The sequence below is a fragment of the Lagopus leucura genome, unplaced genomic scaffold (assembly GCF_019238085.1).
Source record: "Lagopus leucura isolate 7727_CA_CO unplaced genomic scaffold, USGS_WTPT01 Super-Scaffold_73, whole genome shotgun sequence".
Taxonomy (NCBI): Eukaryota; Metazoa; Chordata; class Aves; order Galliformes; family Phasianidae; genus Lagopus; species Lagopus leucura.
This window is the reverse complement of record NW_024962252.1, coordinates 36,954,821-36,976,258: the sequence shown is the minus strand read 5'-3', so window position 1 is coordinate 36,976,258 and position 21,438 is coordinate 36,954,821. Positions and strand designations below refer to the sequence as shown.

General features: G+C 42.7%; 2 protein-coding genes across 7 annotated transcripts in view; one reads left to right on the top strand and one right to left on the bottom strand.

Annotated features, from left to right (window-relative positions):
* Positions 1 to 6,084, top strand: part of SESN1 (sestrin 1) — a 74,337-nt gene extending 68,253 nt beyond the window's left edge. For 5 of the 6 annotated variants that reach the window (XM_042892891.1, XM_042892904.1, XM_042892913.1 and 2 more), the window contains 7 exons: positions 740 to 982; positions 2,225 to 2,372; positions 2,819 to 2,931; positions 3,146 to 3,336; positions 3,601 to 3,745; positions 4,478 to 4,531; positions 4,966 to 6,084. In XM_042892891.1, coding sequence (XP_042748825.1) covers positions 740 to 982; positions 2,225 to 2,372; positions 2,819 to 2,931; positions 3,146 to 3,336; positions 3,601 to 3,745; positions 4,478 to 4,531; positions 4,966 to 5,052 — 981 coding nt within the window. In that variant the 3' untranslated portion in view covers positions 5,053 to 6,084. The remainder of the gene's footprint in view (positions 1 to 739; positions 983 to 2,224; positions 2,373 to 2,818; positions 2,932 to 3,145; positions 3,337 to 3,600; positions 3,746 to 4,477; positions 4,532 to 4,965) is intronic. The other variant, XM_042892898.1, reaches the window with a different exon arrangement.
* Positions 6,085 to 9,241: 3,157 nt separating this feature from the next.
* Positions 9,242 to 21,438, bottom strand: part of ARMC2 (armadillo repeat containing 2) — a 95,288-nt gene continuing 83,091 nt past the window's right edge. Inside the window, 5 exon segments of the mRNA XM_042891152.1 lie at positions 9,242 to 9,539; positions 14,603 to 14,760; positions 17,010 to 17,142; positions 18,518 to 18,631; positions 20,457 to 20,579. Of these exon segments, the coding sequence (XP_042747086.1) occupies positions 9,388 to 9,539; positions 14,603 to 14,760; positions 17,010 to 17,142; positions 18,518 to 18,631; positions 20,457 to 20,579 (680 nt within the window). The 3' untranslated portion in view covers positions 9,242 to 9,387.

Sequence of the window (21,438 nt, the reverse complement as noted above, 5' to 3'; positions counted from 1 at the left end):
GAGTAATGCAAACGTGTGCTTGTTTTTCAGCCAGACAGGGTGAGGGGTATTCTGTCCTGACAGTGGCTGCTCGAGCAGCTTTCCTTCTCTGCCCTTCCCTTTCCCCCTAACACAGAGGAGGCAGGTGCTGGTGCTTGCTGAGTGCTGCCTGCCAGGTGCAGAGCAGGGGCATGACAGCAGGCTGGGGGTAGGATGCACGCTCTGCCAGGAGGCCCCAAACCTCCCACACTTTCCTGCCTGAAGGGGAAGTAGGGGTTTGAAGCTTCTTACCAAATGTAGAGCATTCCACCTACAAGGACGAGACGGAGGGAGGCCAGCCCTGGTGCTAGGCTTTAACACTGCTGGTTTGCCAGGAGTTGCCAGGATTTTCCAAGTCTCCAAGGACCAGCAGAAGAAATATGCAATTCTTGTGGTTGCCTTTTCATTAGAGGTGTGAGATTTCAACACAATTTGGCCTGGCTTTGGTGCAAACCATATGGTGCTAAATAGAAACTGCAGCGGTTTCAGTAGCTGTTTGGGGGCTGGAGAGGGGAGAGAAGTCATCTGAGTGTGGCTTAACACCAGGTCACTTGCAGCTGGGACAAGAGCATGCTAGCAGCAGCAGAGAGTTAGGAAGCAACTGTGGATATAGGAAAAATAATTTTAGCGGGCAAAGAAATGTGTTGATAAATTGCATGAAGGTGGAGTCACCTGAACCCTTTTTTAAAGTTCGTGCTTTTGTCTTGCGTTATTTTTAAAGCAACTTTTGAAGACAGAAGAAAACAGCTGGTCCCTGGCAGAGTTGATCCACGCTGTCGTTCTGCTGACACACTACCACTCCCTTGCTTCCTTCACGTTTGGCTGCGGAATCAGCCCAGAGATCGACTGCGAAGGCGGTCACACCTTCAGGCCACCTTCTGTCAGCAGCTACTGCTTGTGTGATATCACAAATGGCTACCACGGGGTGGATGACATTCATGCCAGCCCAGCTGCAAGTATTCCAGTAAGTGTCTGTCTGAACAAACAATCTCTTTCAGTAGCAGTAGTTTCTTTGTGAACCAAACACACCGAGGATGCCTTTCTGTTCAGTGGGAGTGGGATGGCTTAGCCTAATCTAGATGAAGAGCAACCAGTTGAAAAGAGACATTTAGGAGGTGCTGAAGTGACGCTATGGGAAGCCACCGAAGGAAGAGACAGAGATACAATCTCTGTTGTCTGCTCTTTGTGTCTCATCTGTTCGCCTAACTGAATGACTGCTGCTGACCTCAGCTAGACTGCGATGCACGGCCTGAGCAGCCATGACCAGAAGTGCTTTTTTTTTTCCACGTGCACAGTGGAAAGTTGGCTCTTCCTTCGAGTGCAGCGTTTGATGCCTTGAGGTGTTTGTGATGCGTCGCACACCAGATCTTTCACCATTTTCTGACCCTGTATCTAAAACAGGGCTTCCTGCCTGCGGCATTGTGCTCACTGATGTGTGCTTGCTTCCAGTTGGTGAGAAGCATGATGTGAGTGCACTGATAACATATTTTCAGCATGGGTTCCTTGCGGGGTGAGACTTGACTGTAATCGTGCAGATGGCATTCAGATTTTGTCTGATGACCTTGCTGGTTTTCTGAAGGAGCAAGTTGACTGCAAAAGGCAAAGAGGAAATGGGGAAAACAGTATGAATTGAAGATAGCTTCATCTTGCTCTTTACAGGTGGATTTTTACAGAATCAGATATTGAATTAATGGTATAATGTGGCGGTGACAAAACAACTCTTGTGAAATAAGATTATGTCCTGCCTTTGAGACTTCATTGCATATGCATTTACACTCACTCTAACTGTTCTCTTCAATGTTTTCTTCAATATGTGAGCAGGGTAGGAGAAAAAGTAACAGTTGGGCAGTAAATTGTGGTTACTTCCTCCATCGGGATTTCTGTTACAGCCCCTCGTTTTTCAGTTGTTAGACATTTAGATTAAGTAAGAGAAATTATTTCAATTTTAGTACAACCGCCTGTTTCAAAAAGCTGTGACTCTTAAAATCTACCAAAAATACCAGGGATCTGACAGAAAAGGTGATGACTAAATGTGAACTCTTAAGTCAATACAGATTTCTCTCAAGAGCTGGTTTCCTAGAGAAATCAGTATTTAGAGATGTAAATGAAGGACACAACTGCTTAAATTTTCTGGCTTGATGATTTCTGCCATACTTGTCAGTTTTTGTTACACAAAGAAATGAAATGTTTGTGTCTCTTTTTCAAGACTACAGAGTCTGTCTGTGAAGTTGAAGCTCTTATGGAGAAAATGAAGCAACTGCAGGAGTGCAGAGATGAAGAGGAAGCCAGCCAGGAGGAGATGGCTACACGTTTTGAAAGAGAGAAGAGAGAAAGCATGTTTGTGTGTTCTTCAGGTAGTGCAGATGTAGTGTGTATACATGTTTTTAGTGTTCCAAATTGCTTGAAGACATACATACCATTGCAGAGGGAAAAAAGCTGTTACATGTCACAAACACTGTACCATTACATTGAAGGGATTGAGATTGGGAGCACCTGGTTTTGTTTTGCAAATGCTTTAGAAAAACAAAAAACAAAGTAGTGCCAGGTTTGATGATATGTACACAAAAGAAGGGAGAAAAAGATGCTTGTCTGTAAGAAAGAATCTGGATGTTTTTCAAGGAGCTTCCTCTAAGGAAGCATGGGTGCAGTCATACTAAGCCGTACCAAAGATTTTTAATCTGGGTAGTCTGGTGAAACTGTATTTATGTTAAAAACCACAAAAACTGCCATTTTTCTGTAATAGTTCCAATCGTGGTTTGCTGTTAGTGAAATTGTGTGGAATTCTGTTTGAAATTAACAGAAGATGAAGAATCGGCACCAACAAGAGATGTGTCTCGTCACTTTGAGGACACCAGCTATGGTTACAAGGACTTCTCCAGACACGGGATGCACGTGCCCACCTTCCGAGCTCAGGTAAGCAGGATGGAGCTGCTCGCAGGACGCTTCAAGTGCTCTCTGCTTGGTGTGCCACACACCAGACCCAGAAATCGCTGTGCTGCACTTTACTGCCCCATGGCTGAGAAGGCGAGCAAGTGAACAAAACCCCTACAGTTACCTGCCCTAAGATAAATGTCTTTAAAGCACCAGACCTTCACAAGTTCACGTCTGCATTTGTTCTTATTCTAAGGATTACTCTTGGGAAGACCACGGCTATTCCTTGGTTAATCGTCTTTACCCAGATGTGGGACAGCTACTTGATGAGAAGTTTCACATTGCTTATAATCTGACTTACAACACAATGGCCATGCACAAAGATGTGGATACCTCAATGCTAAGACGAGCTATTTGGAACTATATTCATTGTATGTTTGGAATAAGGTCAGTTTTATTCCTTTCTTTTACATATGTCAGATGTCCTTCCACTGGCTTTGTTTTGTTTTGTTTTATTTTTCACTGAAGCAGAACTCTTATTAAGCAAACACGTTCATGTTTGGTTGCTTTTTTGGTTTTTGTTTTCTTTTTAAACTTTGAATAGTGGTACAAATTATACAACAGTTGATTTTTCTCATAGGAAGCTACAAAAAAGTGTAAGTGAAATAACTGCTTCTTGAAAATGAAAGTGTTTCTTTCAATTCCGAACAGATACGATGATTATGACTATGGTGAAATTAATCAGTTGTTGGACCGCAGCTTTAAAGTTTATATCAAGACTGTGGTTTGCACTCCTGAAAAGACCACAAAAAGAATGTATGATAGCTTCTGGAGGCAGTTTGAACACTCTGAGAAGGTACAGTTTGTGTGCGTTCTGAAGGGCAGGGGTGGGAGATCTGTTAGCCTTGCTAGCAGCACACATACCCAGCCAGCATGTGGCTAACGCTGGTACTGGGCTTCTGCTTACACTCAGGAAATAGCACTCCCCAGACTGAAATAATTTTCATGCTGAATGTTTGCTAGATAATAGTTTAACTCCTTGTGAAAATAATTGAGATACCCAGTTGTAATAGGGGTACTATAAATGATGATGTAAGGGTGGAAGGAAAATAGTTCATATGTTGGTTTTTGGTTTTTTTTTTGTTAGACTTACAAGCTTTCAAGCACATAAACCCTTCTTTAAAGCCCATACTTTGCATCTCCGTGCCCAAACCCAAAGCCTGTAAATGTACGTGTGCCTGCGGGCACTCAGCAGCTGTTCCCACCATCCTTGTGGAAGTAATGCCAGGGAAGCCAGGCACAGGCATTACAGCCGGAACAGTCAGCCAAACATTTCTCATCCCCCACCACCACATGGTTCTTCATCTCCCCTCCACAGAAGCACAGTGCTTACGCTGAGAGATGGGCTGGGCAACCCAACTTCTTGCCTCTGGTAGCAGCCGGGAGCCGCTCCCTCAGCAGAGGCAATAGCTCTACGGCATGTTAAGATTTCCCACCCGTGCTTCACTGCTGCTTCCCCACTCCCTCATTGTCCAGGCGATAATTACCTGTGTGTAATTAGCTGTGTGTTTCTCTCTCTGACCCACAGGGGCAAACGACCTTACCACCTCTTCCTTTGCTAACAACCCCCTCCGCTCCACAGGTACCAACCACCCTTTTGCCTTCAACTAATTAACTAAATCAAGCTAAACTTCCACAGTCGTTTCCAAGCTGCACGTAGTCAGCTACTGCTGAAGGGCTTCTGTGCTTGAAAGCTTGTCTGGTTTTTTCCCAGCTAAAGCAGTTGGCCTGCTATAGGTTACCCAGCTCTTCTTACCACCCTGGCCCTACTTGAACGCCCCCGTGCTCTGCTGCTGCGTTGTGCTGCAGCAGTGGAGCACCTCTTAAATCTTTCCTCCTGCGGCAAGCTTTACTGATAGAACTAATTTAGTTTTCTGGGTAGCTGAAGCACGCAAAGCTCTCCCCCACTGCTAAGGCAAAAGCTAATCTGAAAACCACAGCCCCACAGGCTTCCTCTTACTGAAGTACGTTTCTGTGAGCACTTTGCTGAAGAGTGACTCCTTTTCCTTTTGAAAGGTCCATGTAAATTTGCTTCTGGTAGAAGCTCGGATGCAAGCCGAACTACTTTATGCTCTGAGAGCTATTACTCGCTATATGACCTGATGTGTCCGGCTGCCTGTCGACGCTGGAATGTTGCGCAGCTGCAGTATGGCAGAGGAAGATACGAAGCCTCAGGACCAATGGTAGCTATAAATTAAGATGCCCGTTGTGCCATAACTCCCTTAGTTTCAGCTCTTTCCACGTTTGGAACGTCACCGCTGCCAAGGGGCAGTGAACGCTTGGCGGTTGAAAAGACGGGGCTGTGCCGAAGTGCTGCCCCATGGGGGCGGTTTGGCTTCAGCCAGCACGGGGCGCTCTATGGACTTGTGGCAATATCGCAAACCACAGCTATGTAGATCTTGTCAGGCAAACGCAACAGGAGTTGGAGCGTGAAAAGAAGTGGGACTTGGTAACATTTACTTTCCCTACGAGAATAATTTTAGAAAATCTTGATGCTGCTATTTGTGCTGGTGGAGCAAACAGAGAGGCTGTTCCAGCTGAGCTCAAAGTGAAAGTGAGCACTGCTACTGTCTGAGCCTTTATTGTGCGTGGTTTCCAAAAAGCCTTGTTATTTAGATTTATTTTTAATCAGAACTAAACCTCCTCTGTCCACACTGATGATTTGAAAGATAGCAGTCAATTTTCTCAAATAGTATAGCCTTAAAATGCTGTAGGACATTCGTTCAGCGTTATTTGGTGAGCTCCAAAGTGCAATGGAAAGAAGAGGACGTGGTCCGTAGAGCTCTGTACAGATCTGACCACGGCTGGTGTCACTCAGCCCCTCGTCTGGCTTCTTCAGGGTGAGCTGCTCCCTGCTCAGGGGCTGTGATAAGGGATGGGAATGTTGTTCGAGGCTGCCAAACAGTCCTACTGCGTTACATGCCCAACGCTGGTCTTACTGATTTTTTTGCAGTTGCTTAAATAACTAGGCTAAAAACCATCTATTTTTAGTAAATCAAAACATGATTAAAATGCTGACATTTAATATACAGTGGTTTTGGAGAACACATGAATACTTTTGTATGAGTGTGAATTGCTTTTTAAATATGTCAGTATTATTGGTATTTTTTAAATAAAGATAACAACTTTTTCCTCCTGGTGTTTTTCTGTGGTTTAAGTTTGCATTTCTGCTCTTACTGGTTTACACGCTCGCTCTGTTAAAGCCTGGTTTTAAATGCTTGAAACAGTAACTGAGCAGAGGTACTGAAAGTACCGTGACTTTTCCAACAGGAGGGGGGGAGGAAGTTTTTCACTATACTGGGAAGACCTGTCATCAATCTGCCCACTATCCTCCCTCATTCTTTCCCTTAGTTCTCTACCTGCTATTCAGGCTTGCTCTGCTGTATGGGGTTTTCTTTTTCCTCACAGGTTTATCTTATAGCTGGACAGTGTGTCCAGAAGGACACTAGGAGAGAGGGTTTCAAAGGCCTCACTGAAAGACGCAGAGTTGTGACAAACCGCTTTGGACGCACTCCTGCAGCTGGCTGTGATGGGGTTCTAGTAACCTCACGTGTCAAAACTTACAATAGTAGGGCAGGAAATAAATGGATGTACCCAGTCCCACCAGTAGAACTGAGCTAGCTCAAACTGGTTTTTGCTGCTGCAGGACACTGACAACAGTTTTAGGCTTGTAGTCCAAGAAGCTAAAACATTTTAAATGATCTAGGGGAGAAAGATTAATAAACTGTCAAAAATCGTGACTAACAGGAAGCATCTGTTATTTCCTCTTAACTAAAAATACAGGATTTCTGATGTTCCAAAAACAGTGCAAAACTTTCCTGTCTAAAAAATCACAAAACCAAGCTAAGCCTAAAGATGTACAAAAACAAAACAAAAAGTGTCTTCCCACTTTGGAAATTGATTTTCTGCAGCATCTGTTGCTCCTGGTGCTCATTTGTCAGCTCAGAGGTAGACATATAGTCTTCCACAAAGCCTCACCTGTCCATTTCCAGCATGAAATCTCCAGCCACAAGCTGGCATATGCAAGCACCCTCTTCCTTTTCAAAGAGCAAACTGTGTGTGCAAAGGGCTTCTTCCTGCCACATTTTCAAACAGTGCTCACAGCCAATGCTAACTACACACAGAGCTGCTTACCCGAGAGTAAGGGTCTGAAAACATTTGGGCTTTCCCATGAATGGTGTTGAGGAATCTGAGGTCCTAAGAACAAGAGGAGCAAGGCTGTTAAGAGCAGCAGCATCTTTATACACATGAAAATGGTGAAGGTGCCGGTGACAGTCACACTCCAGGAAAGTGGCAGTTGGCTCCTGCTGCACGGAGCAGAAGCTGTGTGTGATGCTGGGGGTGAGGAAGAAGCTGCGACACCTCTGCGAACACTAATGTGAGTGGCTGCTGCAGGCTGTCAGCCCTGAGCAGCTCCTGCAGAGCCTCAGCCCGTGGCCACACAGTGCAGCAGCTTCTGTGCATGCAGAAACAACACCTCAGTGCTCCCCATTCATCGTGGGCAAGTAGTGGCAGCAACTCAACTCAATCCACAAGATGTAGGCGGGGGAACCTATCCAAAAGGCCACATGGCTGTGGCCTTCCTCCCAGGACAGCGTGAACACACCCAGCCTGTGATAGCAGGAGGGGTGGGAGCTAATGGCTGGCTGCTGCATGGGCCCACGTGAGGCACTAGTAAAATAACAAACCCAGCATTTTCTATCTCCACACATAGGAGTGTGACAGACCCATCTGCCCATGGGCAATTCACAGTCCTCCCCAGCAGCCCCTGGCTTTACATCTTCACAGTTTCAGATCAAAACTTTGCACGTGTGCATGAGAACATACTCTCCCAAGGCAGAAAAAATAACAACAGTGCAAGAGGCTATGTGCTTGGTCTCTAAATAGAAGCTCCTCACATCACAAAAGAACTCCTGCATTGAGGTTTGTCATAAACGCAACCACATGGTAAAAGATGCCATAGGAATACAGCAGAAATTCAGCATTTTGGAGCTCACTATTATTATTAAGAGTTTTGCTCAGAAAAAGAGACAAGACTTGTGAGGCTCCACAGGTTCTCTGAGGCCTCAGCTGTCCTCTGCCCTCCTTAGCATTCCTATGCGTGTCTCTTCCTAAGAGGCTGTTTGTCCTGTCACAGGACAAACCCTTAACACAGGGACAGAGGTAACACCCATGGGCTGTCCCAGCTTCTCCCTCCAGTTTGGGACATCCTGTTCTGCTATGCTACAGGACACCCTACGCTGCTGTTTACAGTTCAGTTGCTTGAACTACTGCAATAACTTGCATTTACTGAAATAACTAACATTTTCTTTGAACTCGTTTTAATTGCCTACATTTCTACCATCACAAGGACTTGAGCAAGAAGTCTTTTTCCGTCTGCCTTCTGACAGACACACTGAGGATTTCTGAGTTCTGATTAGAGCTTCTGACAGGACTTAGCCACGAGGTCTGCTTGCTGCATCCCCACCCTGCACCACGCAGCATGGTGTTCTCCTGCAATCTGCCTTGGTGCAAATGCCAAGAACAAACGCCTCCAGTGCTCTCTTACCCATCGTGCCTTCATTCATATGCCTGAAAATCACATCCACTCTTGGCCAAGGAGCAAACGGGGCATTGAAGCTGTTTATCTCTCAACTTTAGCTAAAATTAAAATGGCAAAAGAAAGAACAACAAGGAACAGATCAAAGATAAGAACAGATCTTTCTGAATTCAGCAGAACTGCTGTCAGAGCCAAACCGTACTAAGCTCTATTCTGTAGACTGCTGCAATGGAGGCGACCACACAGCCAGTGAACAGGGCAAGAGCCTAATAAGCCTCATAAGGAATGCGAACTATGTAAAGGGCTGCCCTGGTTTTGCCCCGTGGATGGAGATGTGAGCCCATGGCATAAGGTAAAGAAAGATGTGAGACATGGCATCAGGTAAAGAAAGGGGGATCGCAGAAGAGCAACTTTCCTACTGACTGTGAGAGCCTTCAGTGTGAAGAGCAAATCCCATGATGTAACACTCCAGTATGCCCACCCTGGCACTTGGGTTATTCTGTTGCAGAATTTCATATAGAGTAAAAGTGCGTCCAAGTCTTTGGGTAACAGATTGCTTCTAACGAGCAATATTCCTTTATGGGACACAGGATCCAGGTATCCACTGATAACTCCCCTTTTAAAATGAGAGATTCAGCAAATAGTTTTCTTTCTTTTCGCCAGCCAAGAAAAATCTTACTGAATGGGTGCTTGAGAAACTCAAATATATTCTAAAATGTAATTACAATGCAAAAATTTCAGGCAAGCCCCATAAAAAGATAGTATCCCTTATATAAATACTAAGCTTTACCAGCTTTCTAAACATTAACTTCCTGTGCTGTCCAATACACTTACCAATGGCAACATACATTGCAAAAGTATATCTGTACAATCCACAAATAACAAAAGCCCCAAACAGATTAAAATGCAGTAATGATCGCAGTGGAAACAGAGGAGCGATGGCTCTGAATTCTGTCCAGAAGTTTTTCTGCCACAGGTTTGAACTCTGTTTCCCAGTATAGTTTGTGGTGGTCCCCTCTGTCAAGGCTGTAGCCCAACGCAAGCTCTTCATCTGTAACCAAGGAAAACATCATCATCAGTTTTGAACTCACCCAACGATGTATTTTATGACCACAGCACATACAGCTTAGCAGTTGTCTATGTTCACAGCTTCAAACCAATTCTACACTTAAGAAAAAATGAAGCGTCACTTTCTGAAGGACGTAGCTTTACTTGGAAATAAAGGATGTAGAAGTCAGAAAAATGGCAAAAAGCACATAGCAGGTTATAATCTTCTCTCAACACCACAGCTCAGCTGTGGCTCTGAGCCCAAGCATTTGTTGTGACTATCAGCCTGGAAACTACATCAGTTTTAGCATTACCCAAAGCAATTTTGCTAATGCCAGTAATCCTATTCATTTAACTATGGTTGTTTTTTTTTCCCTGCAGCACAAATTTCTTTGCCAATCTGGTTTCTGAAGACTTTATCAAGCCATACCCATTACTGTACTTAAAGCATTTGAACCACACCAGTCAATATATTACTGATGGCCTCCCTTACTCACAAACTGCATAAATAAAATAATTGGGCAGTCTTAACGGAGACAAGTGATGTTAGGAATGAAAGGAAAACATCATCCAGTGTTCTTCCCCCTCCGTTTTGCCTGCATGTAACAAAGTAACAAATCCTTACAGGAAAAAAGAAGCGAGTCTGCAGCCAGTAGAATACACCTACAACAGGAATCTACAAACACAACTGATAACACTGAACAAACGTTTCCATCCAGGAGTTCAGCATAACTTAACAGAGAGGATATCTGACAGCACTTAGGCCACAAACGGGCCAAAAATGAAGACGTAATCCTCCAACTAATGGGCAGCATGATTCATCTTGGTCCGAGATGGTGAAAGCAGCAGATTCACAATCTCTTAAACCTAAGCAGAGCTTACTGCACTCTCACAGCAGTAAAAGACAGCTTGGAGCTGGAGAGAAACTTTGGTTACTCACACTGAGATAACACTTTAATAGCAACTATTCATGTGTAAAAGAAAGGCTGCTGGTACAGAGCAGATACCCTGAGTTGGAACAGCTGTAAGAACTGTGTTACTCGTGCATGGGGATGGCTCCATTTCACAGAAGTTACCAGTAACAGCAAACAATATTACATTTCCAAGCCACTACGGTGTTTCTCAATGATCAAAATTAAGACGTGCTGACTGTGAAGGAGATGTTAGTCTAACATGGCATTCTACACAGAAGGAAGATGCCACTTAAGACAACGTAAAAAAAGAAAGAGGAAAAAAAACCCTCATTATTTCAAGAAGGAAAACATCACATCTCTGCAAGAAGAAACCCTGTAATCAGAGATAAAATCCAGCCTAAGGCATCCGATCTGTATTTGGTGGAACCATGAGATGATTTAAGTTGGACAGGCTCTCTGGAGGACACCTGGGCCAAGCCATGCCCCAACCAGAGCACCTTAGATCCCATTGTTCTGGTCTAGCTACTGCTGAGTTTGGAGAATCTCCAAGAATGGAATCTCCACAGTCTTTATGAGCAACCTGTTCCTCTGCTTGGCTCCTGACAGAGTAGTTTTTTTTATTTTTTAACTAATATTTAATTGGAATTGTTCTTATTGCAGCTTGTGCCCACTGGCTCCTGCCTTACTAATGGCCCGTTAGCCCAGCATATGCAAAATGAATCTCTGCAGACGAGCAGTGAGAGATCCTGAGGAGAAAAATAGGGGATTATAGGGTTCTTCTCTTCAGGCAGAATTGCCTTGCCTACTCCTGAAATGACTTCCTACCCAGAAGCTGACTGTGTCTTTATAGGTCTAAAACGTGGAATCAGTGATACCAGCCCAGAGCAAAAAGGGGCAGAATCATTCCAAAGCTGAAGTGTTAAAACAAAACAGTAAATTTCTCACAATAGAACACGAGTAATGCTGGGGGATCAGTGAGGGCCGATGTCCCACATGCAAGCTGTGCATCTTCAGATAATAGAAGTTTCCCACGACCCTCCTCAAAACAAGCAAATTTGGATACTGGTCAAAACAGCATATGAGCTGGCTGCACGCCCAGGAACAGGACATGCACACTGGGTCCACATGCCACAGGGAAAGCTGAAAAATAGTGTACAGTCTCTGGTCTGCAAGGGTTCCCCATCCCTGCGGCTCCATCAGGTCAGGGGCTGGGAGCACTGGCCTTGTAAAAATTCACAGGTACTACGACTCCAAAATAACCTCCTGGAATTGAAAGGGGAGGTACAAGTGAGCAGAAGAAATGTCTGTAACAAGAGAGAGAGAAAGGAGGCTTCACTGAATGATCAGACAGAAGGATGTTCCCAGGATGGAGACTCATTTCCATTGCTAATCCTGAGGGAGTGGGGCAAGGTGAAGCCACTGCACAGGGCCAGGAAAAGCCAATTGCAAGGAGCTCTGAGCCAAAAGAGTGACACAAGATTTGAGAGCAGCTGAGAAAAGCAAATGACAGCGTTATTGGAAAGCAGTGCCATGGCAGCTCAGGCTGCTGGGAATAGGCAGGGAGAAAGGAGAAGTGATGTCTTTGCTCCACTTTCTTGGTCCTCACATCTTTTCATGCTATTTCCACTCCCCTTTGGCTCACTCCAATCTCCTGTCATCTTGTTCCAGGTATGGAAAAGAGAAATACAGAGGCACAGCAGGTGAACAGAGGTATCTGCTTTGCCATGCAGTACTTGTTCAGCTTCCTGAGGGTGTGCCAATGCTGAAGTACAGTCCACTGCCTGTCAGAAGCTGCCTCCTGCTTCCTGAATGATAGAATCAGAGTGATGACAGTTCAAGGCTGTTACTGGACACAATGGGAGGAGGAAGATGTAGGACAATAGTAACCAGAAGCTATTGCAAAAAATTTGTTAAGATATTAACACGCAGAGGAACCAGATCCAGTGAGCTGCTTTTTTTTTTCCTAAAGCTACTCTTCTGACTACAGCTTGCAGGAAGACCAGCCTTCTGATTTACTTCTCACCTATTTGTAATTAATTGCTGCTACATTCTGTAATTGGAATGGTGATTGTACATGAGCGTCCAGACCCTGAAAGCTGTACTATTTAATGAGAGTTCCAACTGCTACACAGCCTGACTCTGCAGTCAAATTTATTGCTGGAATAAGCAATGTTAAATGTAGAGGAAGAAATATTTCAGAATTATCCAAAACAAAGATACTTTCATTGCTGCATGTCGGAAAATTTAAGTATGATCATGGCTTTAAATTTTCCAGTTCCATTGCAGTACGTTAAATAGAGCACTCATGACCTTGAGGTACTCAGTATTTTCAGGTAAATAGATGGAATTCTTGCCCATATTAAGATATGCTATAATATCATAGCAAGGGATCCAATGAAAGCAATGGCTTGTAAAGGTGAATTACAGTAATTTTGCTGTAACTGGAAAAGAAGATCCTCAAAGAACCACCCACTGTCCAAAACAAAATAGATCATAGGGATCTCACTTTGTATCTGGGTCCACATGCAGCCTTCTCCACAGCAAGCGTGGCCCTTTACTTCATTTCCCTCTAAAACCAAATCAAAACTAGTTAAGGCCTGCTTCACTTTCCTTTTCTTTTTTCTTTTTCTTTTTTTTCTTTACATTCTAAAGATTTTTTAAAAGGTAATTTCAAATGACCTACTTCTAATAAAAACACAGTCAAAATAGTGCTCATAAAGTAAAGAAGAAAAAATAACAGTATTAAACTGTAAAATCTGAAGCAAAAAAAAAAAAAAAACAAAACATGCAGATGCAAAGATCCAACTGGGTAAATGAGTTCAGGCCTTAACATTCACTTGCAGGCACCTTCCAGTATATGTATTTGTGGAGAAGGAGCACACCCTCCCCAGCTTTGTGGAGCAGAAAAGAAATCGTCAGGATGTTGTCCTTGCACTTCAGGAGATCCTGGTGAGAAAAGCAAGGCAGTAAGGGACCCCTGTCATACAGTTCTGCCTCTGAAGGGACAGCCACATTCCCCAGAAAGCCTAGCATGTGCCATGCTGGTTGATAAAGGCTGGATGTTGTGCTGAGGGACATGGTTTAGTGGGAGCTATTGGGAATAGGTGAACGGTTGGACTGGGTGATCTCTTAGGTCTTTTCCAACCTTGGTGATTCTATGATTCTATAATTCTATGCAGCAGCACCAAACTGCTTCTGTAAAGAGCTGCAATTACTCTTTCACTCTTTGGGCTCCATCAAAAGAGGGATGGCCAGCAGGGAGGTGATTGTCCCCCTTTACTCGGCTCTTGTGAGGCCCCATCTGGAATACTGTGTCCAAGCATGGAGCCCCCAGTACAAAAAAGACAGGGAGCTGCTGGAGAGGGTCCAGAGGAGGGCCACGAAGATGATCTTCATAGGTAAAGACAGGCTGAGGGAGCTGGGCTTGTTCAGCCTGGAGAAAAGATTGCAGGGTGACCTCATTGCAGGCTTTCAGTACCTAAAGGGAGCCTACAAACAGGAGGGGAATCAACTCTTTGAAAGGGTTGATAACTGCAGGACAAGGGGAAATGGTTTGAAGTTGAGGGAGGGGAGATTTAGGTTGGATGTCAGGGGGAAATTATTCTTATACAGAGGGAGTGGTGAGGTACTGGCACAGGCTGCCCAGAGAGGTTGTGGATGTCCCATCCCTGGAGGTGTTCAAGGCCAGACTGGATGGGGCCCTGGGCAGCCTGGTCTAGCATTAAATGGGGAGGTTGGTGGCCCTGCATGTGGCAAGGGGGTTGGAGATTCATCATCCTTGAGGTCCCTTCAACCCTGGCCATTCTGTGATTCTGTGATACCTTTGAGGCCAGAAGGGCTCATATCCAGAGAAAAGCATGTTTTGTGCTGACAGTTGGCTCAAGCAGGCCAAAGAGCAGCTGGTGAAAAGCACGAGTGGCATGCTGATTAGACAGGCTAAAGAGGGGACTAGCAGTGGCCAACTTCATCTTGGCAATCTGCAAAATCTCAGGAAATGTGCTGTATGTCAATAAACCACTGTGTTCCTGGACAGTCTATACTGGCCAACCCACTTATAGATCCATGACAGACTTCCCATCCAAACAATACCATTTTGATTTTGCTCCTTCTAATTCACTTATTACGGAAAATACATCAACAATGTGACTCTCACCTAAGAGTGATGTGAGCAGCATCAGCAACGTGTCAGTATCTTCTCCAAAACACAAGGCCGCACTTGTGATGTTTTCACTGTAGTTCCAGAGGGTTTTGCATATCAAACAAGCCAGCTGCAAGTCTGCTGGCCCAAAGTCTCGTAAGCAGTCAACTAACCTGTCAGTAACAAACACAAACAGTGTTTTTGCTCCATATAGTTTTCTCTGGAGTCCTTTAAGATCTAGGTAGTCTAGAAATGTGTGCAGATTCTATGAGGGATTGCAGGAAAATTCTACATTAATAAACTCCTGATGCTACTCTCTTCTTTTTCACTTAGTCTATACCCCAAGGATGCAAACGAGCCTTTTGCTTGTATGTAAGTGCATATGCCTACCTGAATCTGACCACATCAAATAAGTTGTTAATCCAATTGAAATATTTCAATCTTACATGTCACAAATACAATCAAATGAAAGATGCTCAATTCCAACAGATTTCATAGCAATATGTGACCATTCCAGATGTGTAGCTACCACTACAGCCAAGGCTGCAATGCAAACCAGCCTTACCAGTCACCAAGAATCCACCTGGGAAGATGATGTGAAAGCAGAAAAATCTTCTGTTAATGCTTACAGTTTATTATACATCAGAGGATCTAACCTGAAGACATCTGAAGTAATTGTTTCCACAGCTCACAGATTTACCTCTTAGATTCAGTGAAGTCTGACTGTTTTGCAGATCTCATCCCTTCTTGTATTTTCTTAGCCTGCCCAATAGACTCCTCTCAGAAATGCCAGTTTTATTAAGGACCGTTAGGTTCTTGGCCTTTCTTCTAGTCTCACCTCCTCACAGATAAGAAATGCAGGCTAGATCATACAGGACACTGAAATTAAGCTATAACTTTTCTGCTTCCACCAGTTTACACACAGTACATGTCCAGAGTTCCCATTTCCAAACAGCATTGTTCACAAGTCCTAGGGCAGCAGAAGTAAATGCTTTTTTTCACCTGCTGTCCCTAGTGAGCTCTCTAACATTAATCCTTCATTGATGTTCTCTTCCTCAACCTTATGACACTCTCTTTCTCTCACTTCCCTGTTTCACTGTGAGCTTTATAATCCAGTGATGAGGAAAGGAACTACAGGGTATCTAGCACTTTCAAATGTGGCTGAAAACACCAGGAACTGAAAAGCAACTAAAATGAGGTTTGCAGAAAACTGGCAGCATCTGATAAAAACCCAAAAGATCATGCTCTAACTTTTTATTTTTTTTTTTTTGTTTGTTTGTTTTTTTAAGTTTATCCCTCTGATGAAACCAATTTCCTGTTTTATTAGGAACACTATATATAGGTACAATAACCTAATTTTCAAAAATCCATAGGGCTGATTTTCTTAAGGAGGTCATCCTGACTGTGTAACCACTTGTGTATTCTCTAGATTCATTCCATATTGTTAGCTTTTCCTTCCTGCTTCTCAAACTGACAGGCAATTCTGTATTTTATACAATTCTACATAACAGAAACTCTACTAATTCCATTTTATATAAAATTCCATATATGGAACATATACAGACACTTCTCACATTCATTCTTCAATCAACCTGTCATTCATTTTTATTCCCGCTTTTCAGCTTTCAAATTTTGAAAGTTAACCAGAACACGGGAAGGAAAGATAAGCAGACAAAAAGTTTTGTTTACACAGTATAAAATAAATAATTATGTGATGTATGAACAGGAAAGCATTTCAAAGTTTGGCATATTGTTTCATAGATGTGGGTTGTATCAGCTGCTTTACAAGTGTAAGAACAAGATCTTTCATGTTGCTCCAATTAAGCTGGATCCGCTATTATCTGAACATCAAAGCCACAAGTGTTGCATCCACAGTGGTTTTTCAAGATCTTTTCACTTACAGTAGAAGTGCTTTAACAATGAACTCTCAGAGAGAGTTCTCTCAGAGACACAGCAGCTTTGTTATACCAAGCACAGATACCTCAGATTGTTCTCTCTGCAGTATTAAGCAGTTACCAAAATGACAAAACACCATGGGGGGCACCCCATTTCTTTCACAGGTACCTATCAAAGGTGTCTATTAATTGTACATTTAACTCACATAGGATTCAGTTAGATCAAGCATAAGTGGCTACTGTACAACCACGCCTTAGTTATTGTGTTGTATGCTCCTGTGTAGATCAGGAGGATCTCTGGAAGATTATTCTACTAGTGTTGGCGCAGCATTTGGCTAAGGCACTCTGACGCTCTTGCAAAAAAACATACTGAAGGATATGAAAGATTTTCTCTTGAAGCCCATTACATCCCTAATAGTCTGCAACCTTACAACAAGTTCTTGGTCCCAATGAAAAAGAATCTCATTAAAGATCTTTGGCCAAACTACTGGAATGTGACTTTAGGTAAAATATAGTCAGGAACTTACTTCCCAATTCCTCCTTCTTCCATCAGAAGAGCTCGTCTGTCCTTATCTACTGTGAGATTGAGCAAGACTCCACAGGCAGAAAAACAGACATCTTGATTCCTGGCATCAAGTAAAGCAATCACGAACTTGTGTACTGGGTTGTAAAGAAAAAAAGCAGCATTACTGAGAAGATAATCATGCAAATGGCAGTATACACAGTCAGAAAACGCTCAGACACGGGATATCCAACCCAGAATTGTAACCTTGTAGCACAGTAGTGTGAAGTTACTGCATTTGGCTTATAGAACAGGATCAAAGTCATTAGCGCAAGCTCAACATGAGATACTTCAACACAACACCTACAAAATTCTACACCAAAGTATTGTGAAAATCAAGTCAGAAGGTTGACCAAGCCGAATTGCAGGTTACTTCTTAAAAGTATCACTCTCACGTCAATCACACAGTCAGCATAAACCGCTAGGATTTAGCATTGGCACTCACAGAAGGAAGTTCCATGCAAGGCAGCGTTGCCTCACACTGCATCAGATCCAGCTGGGACTGCTGCAGCCTGGGGCTCCTTCAGGAAGCAGATGCTGGGCATGCAGCATCTCGCAGCGCTTGTTGAATCTAAACTCAATAAGCAGTGGAAGGCAACTTCAACCAGAGAGTCAGTCCTGCCTAGAGTAAAGGCAGACTCCCAGCTCCTCCTGAACCTGGCATGCTGACACCATGCTCTCGCCAAGACGTAAAATTCTGAGACAGCTCGTTAGCAAGCAGCTACTAAGTGTCAGCTCTTCCTTTGCAGATACCTTCACCACCACAAACCTTTATATATTCATCCTTGAAAGAAGGGATTGTATATTGCTGCAAATCACCTTGACACTTTGACCAAGACACTTTGAGCACTGATAGGTAGATAGGAAAATATTTTCAGTGAATTGTTTTTTAATTAAACTGATTTTGCACCTTCTCTGGATAGCAAGGAGCTGCCATTTTTTTCCCCAAAGCTCTTCAGGCACCAAAGCAAAAGGACTTGAGAAGACTTGTATTCTACTTCACCCAGGGGCAAAGAGGAAGCCTCTTTGTTGAGGCAAACATCTTAACTGCATATTACAAAGCACTAACAAGCTGTTGAACATGGGAATCATAAGACTATGAAGCTAAATGAGAGTTAAGTTGGATATTCATTTTATATCAAATCATTACAAACCTGTATGACTTCAGGAAATGAAGGAGTGAAGGGAAATTCAAAATCATAATCTTTAGGGAAAACAGAGGGTTTTTTTGTAGTATCTGCCTTTGTGAAGGTAGACCATGGCACATTTTTCCTACTCCAATACTTCTGTCTTAATGAAACTGAAATAAAATGGTCTTTATAATGACTACTGCTGGATTCTAAGATTGGCACGATATGCAAACCTTCAGATAAGACTGCTTCTGCCCTTTAAGTGAGACAGCTCATTAATAAGCTTTTTCTTTTTAGAACTATGGACATTTAAAAACAGGACTCCTACAAATGCGAAACTCACTCTTTTTCTGTACGATGAAGTCACAGATCTCATGATACTGGGAAAGATTGCCAAAGACTCTGACAGCTTCCACAACTCCATCCATATTGTTGCTCATTAACAGCTTCAAAAGCACTACAGATTTGCAGAGAAATAAAAACAATTAGTTGTATATCAGAAATGCGCTTGGCTTTTTATCGATAAATATCAGAATGCAAGAAGTAACAGCAATACACGTAATAAATGGGAACATCTATCTAACAGCCTGGTTGCAGTGAAGGAGATGAGCAGATGGTAGAAGAAGAGCTAAATTGTGTAAGGCTTTGAAGATGAGACAAAGAGCTCCAATATGGGACTAAATGCAAAGGAACAGATGAGGAGTTATGAAGATAGCCTAAAAACAGTTGTAATAATGGGAACCGATCTTGCTGTACAGTTTTGAGTGGGCTCATGTGACAATCCAGAAAGACAGAACAAAAAATGCTGTAATATTTAAGAAAACTGATTTAGATCCTGAACAGATGGTCTTATGGTGGGATGCCTCTTTAAACAAAAATTATTTTCTGACATTAGCTGTATTTTCAGTCAGCGCTGCACCAACAAGCAAATACATTTTCTCTGAATAGCTACTTAATATCACCCCGGTTTGAAACATTTATTTGCTTGCTGCTTTCCTGCTTAGCAGATTCACTTGTAATTAGCATCAATCTTCAGCAGATAGAATGAGACCCTCAGCATTTCCTAGGAAGAGTTACCATCGTTTAGATTTTTGGGATGTGGCAAAGGAATGGCGCTACAGAAAGTGCATTTATCAGTCTTCTGTGAGGAAGAAGTGAATCACCGAAATCAGCGCACCACATAAAAGGACTCAGATCGGTGAACCAGTAACCCTTCCACCACAGAAAACTGAGAAATACAAAATGAGAAAAGAGGTTGGCTTTATTCCCATTATTTCCTTCTTGGAGCGTTACAACACTGAACATGCCTTGAACGTGCCTTAAAGAGACAACAGAAATGATTTTATTTTTTGCGCGTGCATCTCTGGGATCCACACACTTGTATCAAACAGCAAATATTCTCAAAATGTCTCCTGAAGGAAGCGTGCTGGTCTTGTGTTAAAAGGTTTCATCTCTCCTCATTTCTCACAGAGGAAAGGCAATGGGACTGCTTCCCCATTCTAACAATAAAAACAGGAGAGGGAGAGCAGATAGGACTGAAAGAGAAGTCATTTGTTTCCACATTTCTCTGACTAGCATTAAGAGAGAGCTAGCTTATGGGAAATAAAATCACTCATGACAGAATAGCAGAACTGTTAACCTAGAGAGGAAACTACGTCTAGTAGTCAGGGCACTATGTGGACAGACATAATACTTTCTCCTACTCCTCATTCTGCCCTTTGCATAAATTTCAGACTCTGCCTTTCCTCCATATCTTGTCTATTTAGAGTGTAACATTTGCAAGATTTGTTGTATAACAACAGCCTTTTCTACATGATTAATACAATAAATCCCAGAACTCACATGCAGCTCCTTCACATCACTAAAATATGACTGTTGTCCATACTAACAGAGGGGAGTGAACCACATAAGCCCTATACTGGCAACAGATTTATAATCCAGAAACAAAACAATTTCAGATAACAAATCTTGCAGGTCTAGAAGGTAGCAATTATTATTTTGGCATGAATGAGCCTAGCAAAAGCTGCTAAAGAGAAAACATCACAGCAAATTCATTTGGGGAGTAAAAGAAGGGGTTTTGTCACAACCTAAATATTTTCACACAAGTTATATGATTATGTCCAAAAGAATTAGAAATCCCTATGGGAATAATTTAGCCCTATCATCTGCATATTCCTGCAATATAATGCCACAATATCCTATCAGCGTCTTCATTGTCTGTAGCGAAAAAGCATAGCATGTATAACTTTCACTTTCAAAAGGCACTGTTTAGAAGCCCTTACTTTCAGCAATGCGTAGCTTCTTGTCTTGAACTGCAGAACTCTTCACTTTGTAGAAGGATAAATTGTTGATTGTTGTTGCAGCATTGATCACCAACTCCTCGCAGACTTCAATTGACTTATATTCTAATGTACGTAAAGAAAGCATACATACATATACTGACACATAACTTAGAAGCACAGCTCAGAGTGAACTGAATTGCAGTTAACGTGGTCACTACTAAAGACCATTTTTATTTTTCACTAAAAGGGTAGAGGCTAACAGGAATAGCTGATGCAGAAGTGGCAATACAAAGTCACGCTTTCTGACTTCATCTATAGAAATGATTGTGACTAACATGACATTATGTAAAATCTAGTTAAAACATATTACAGATCCTATTTACTGCATTGAGATGGGGCTGAGGAGGATTTGCATGCAGAAACAGGCCTGTATTACAGTTATCAGACTGCTGACAAAGAGAACAAAGACTACTACTAAGCTACTATGACACATTAAAATTAAAAAAGTAGTCTTTAACAGTATCTGAGACATTCTCTCTCTTTAAGAGCTCCTGACAATATCACTGATGTGCAATTTCCTCTTATGCTAGCAAGTCTGAATTTTTCTGAGGTTTCTGCCCTCAGAAACCAAGGGTGAAGGAAATAAAATTTTGTGGTAAACTGATAGAGCACTCATGAAAAGAAGAGAGGGTCAGAGAGAAGCTTTAAAGCTCAAAGGTGCTTACACAGTTATTAGGACAGTTCCAACCCTGGTAGCTCCTACAGGATTTAAGACAGAGCAGATGAATTTGTGAGTCTTCTTGTCTCTAAATGCCAGTTGTGGTAGATAAGACTGGTAAATTAGTATATAAACAGGCTGATTGTGTTTATGTAGTCTTACTGTTCTCATCACACGCTAAAATATATTGAGTTATTTGAAATATATTTCCTCACTGCTGAACTATGTTAGTGGGAGAACAGTCTGCCCAGTTCTAGCCTGCAT